General features: G+C 72.8%; 1 protein-coding gene across 1 annotated transcript in view; it reads right to left on the reverse strand.

Annotated features, from left to right (window-relative positions):
• Nucleotides 1-1,410, reverse strand: part of LOC101634131 (chromodomain Y-like protein) — a 2,201-nt gene extending 791 nt beyond the window's left edge. The window contains exons 1-3 of the mRNA XM_004694834.2: nt 1,147-1,410; nt 525-697; nt 28-282 (exon numbers count right to left, since the gene is read on the reverse strand). Of these exons, the coding sequence (XP_004694891.1) occupies nt 28-282; nt 525-697; nt 1,147-1,389 (671 nt within the window). The 5' untranslated portion in view covers nt 1,390-1,410. The remainder of the gene's footprint in view (nt 1-27; nt 283-524; nt 698-1,146) is intronic.
• Between the last annotated feature and the right edge of the window lie 364 nt (nt 1,411-1,774).

The following is a 1,774-nucleotide window of genomic DNA, read 5'->3' on the forward strand; positions in this document are numbered from 1 at the left end:
CAGCGCAGGGCGGTGGACGGGGCAGACCCCGGGCAGCGCCACCAGATGCCCGTGGCCCGGCCCCCACTCACGGAGGCGCCGCCCATGATGCGGGGGAAGGTGACGGTGGAGCAGCCGTCGGGGCTCTGCCCGAAGGTAGTGTAGGGCGTCTGGAACCAGGCCTTCTCGTTGGCCCAGACCACGTCGCACAGCGGCAGGATGGACGCCCCCAGCCCGATGGCCGGCCCGTTGACCGCCACGATGATGGGCTTCTTGAACTGGATGAAGGTGTTCACGAAGGTCCTGCAGGGCGCAGCGGGGTCACCGAGGCTGCCCCCCACCCTCCCCCAGGCTGGCGGCCGCGGGCTCCAAGCCCAGCAGTGGCCCCACTGTGTGCTGGCCAGCTGCGAGGGCCGGGCCACCCTGCGGGCATCTGGAGCCCAGGGACAAGTCCCCACAAAGCCCCTCCTCTGGCAGTGGGGCACAGGCCGCAGACACGGGGGTGGTGGGGACACCAGGGGCCGGGGGAGCGGCGGGGCCCCTACCTGATGGCCTCGGCCATTCGGGTGCTCTCCCGCTTGCGGTCATCGGTCAGGCGCCGGATGAAGTAGATGAAGTCCAGGCCGCAGCAGAAGACGCTGCCCACAGCGCTGAGCAGCACCAGCTTGCTGTCATCGGCCGCTGCCGTGCCCAGCGCGCTCTGCACCTCCTTCATCACCTGGGGGGCGGGGCGGGGCGTGACCGAGGGCCCTGCCCCGCCCCCTCAGGGGCGTGCCCCGGGCAGGGGAGGCGCAGCGCCCCCGGCCTGGCTGGTGGGGGTTTTGGGGGTTTCCCCTGAGCCACGGCCCCAGCGCCCAGAGGCCGCACTACAGGGGGTGGGGTCGGTCCCTGCCCCCATGAGAGCTCGCCAAGGCCCCCAAAACCTGCGCACCCCCTTCCCGGTCTGAACCAAGAGCCCTCCGGAGCCTGCCCCAAGCCACGGGGGCATTCTAAGACGCTCCCCCTGCCCCCGAGACGTGCGGGGTGGGGGGGACCCCAACACCAGCCCTGATGTGGGGGAAGGTGACGGTGGAGCAGCCGTCGGGGCTCTGCGGGCGCCCCCACTCGTGGCCTCCCTGTGGCCACGGGGTGGCCACGCAGTCGAGGGCGCTGCGGCCGCTGGCTCACCTCGGGGTTGAGCGAGTTGTTCTCCGAGGACTTGGTGGACAGCAGGATGTGCGTGAAGCCCTCCTGCTTGCGCACCACCACGTCGCGGTAGCGGTAGGCGCTCTCGGTCTGCCGCACGCTGAAGCGCAGCCGCTTGTCGAAGGGCTGGTCGCGCCGCTCGTCCACGAACTTCCTCTTCCCCGCGGCCACGCTGCTGACCGACGTCTGCAGGCTGGCGGTGCCGTTGGCAGTCAGCGCATCCATGAAGGGCGAGGAGCCTGCGGGGGCGCGGGGTCAGGCTGGCGCGGCTCGCCGCTGACCGGCCGCTGACCGGCCGCTGCCCCGCCTGGACGCGCCCGGACGCCGGGGGGTCAGAGGGCTGCTGCTCCCGAAGGCCCGGGGTGCGAACCCCGCGTTCCCGGGGGCGCGGGCCCCTCTGCAGACGCGGGGCGCAGCGCCGGCCTGTGCCCACCCCCCACAGGCCGCGCAGGGCGGCTTCCGCCGGCCTCAGCCCACGCTGTCCCCACGACACCCCCAGCACTGGCAGGGCCCCCCCAGAGGTGTGTCCACTGGGGGCTGAGTCTTCAGTCACAGACCATGCGGTCCGGACCCAGCAACCGCCGCAGCCGATGTCGGGGCAACCCCCAGT

The sequence above is a fragment of the Condylura cristata genome, unplaced genomic scaffold (genome assembly GCF_000260355.1).
Source record: "Condylura cristata isolate star-nosed mole 26May11 unplaced genomic scaffold, ConCri1.0 scaffold00048, whole genome shotgun sequence".
NCBI lineage: Eukaryota > Metazoa > Chordata > Mammalia > Eulipotyphla > Talpidae > Condylura > Condylura cristata.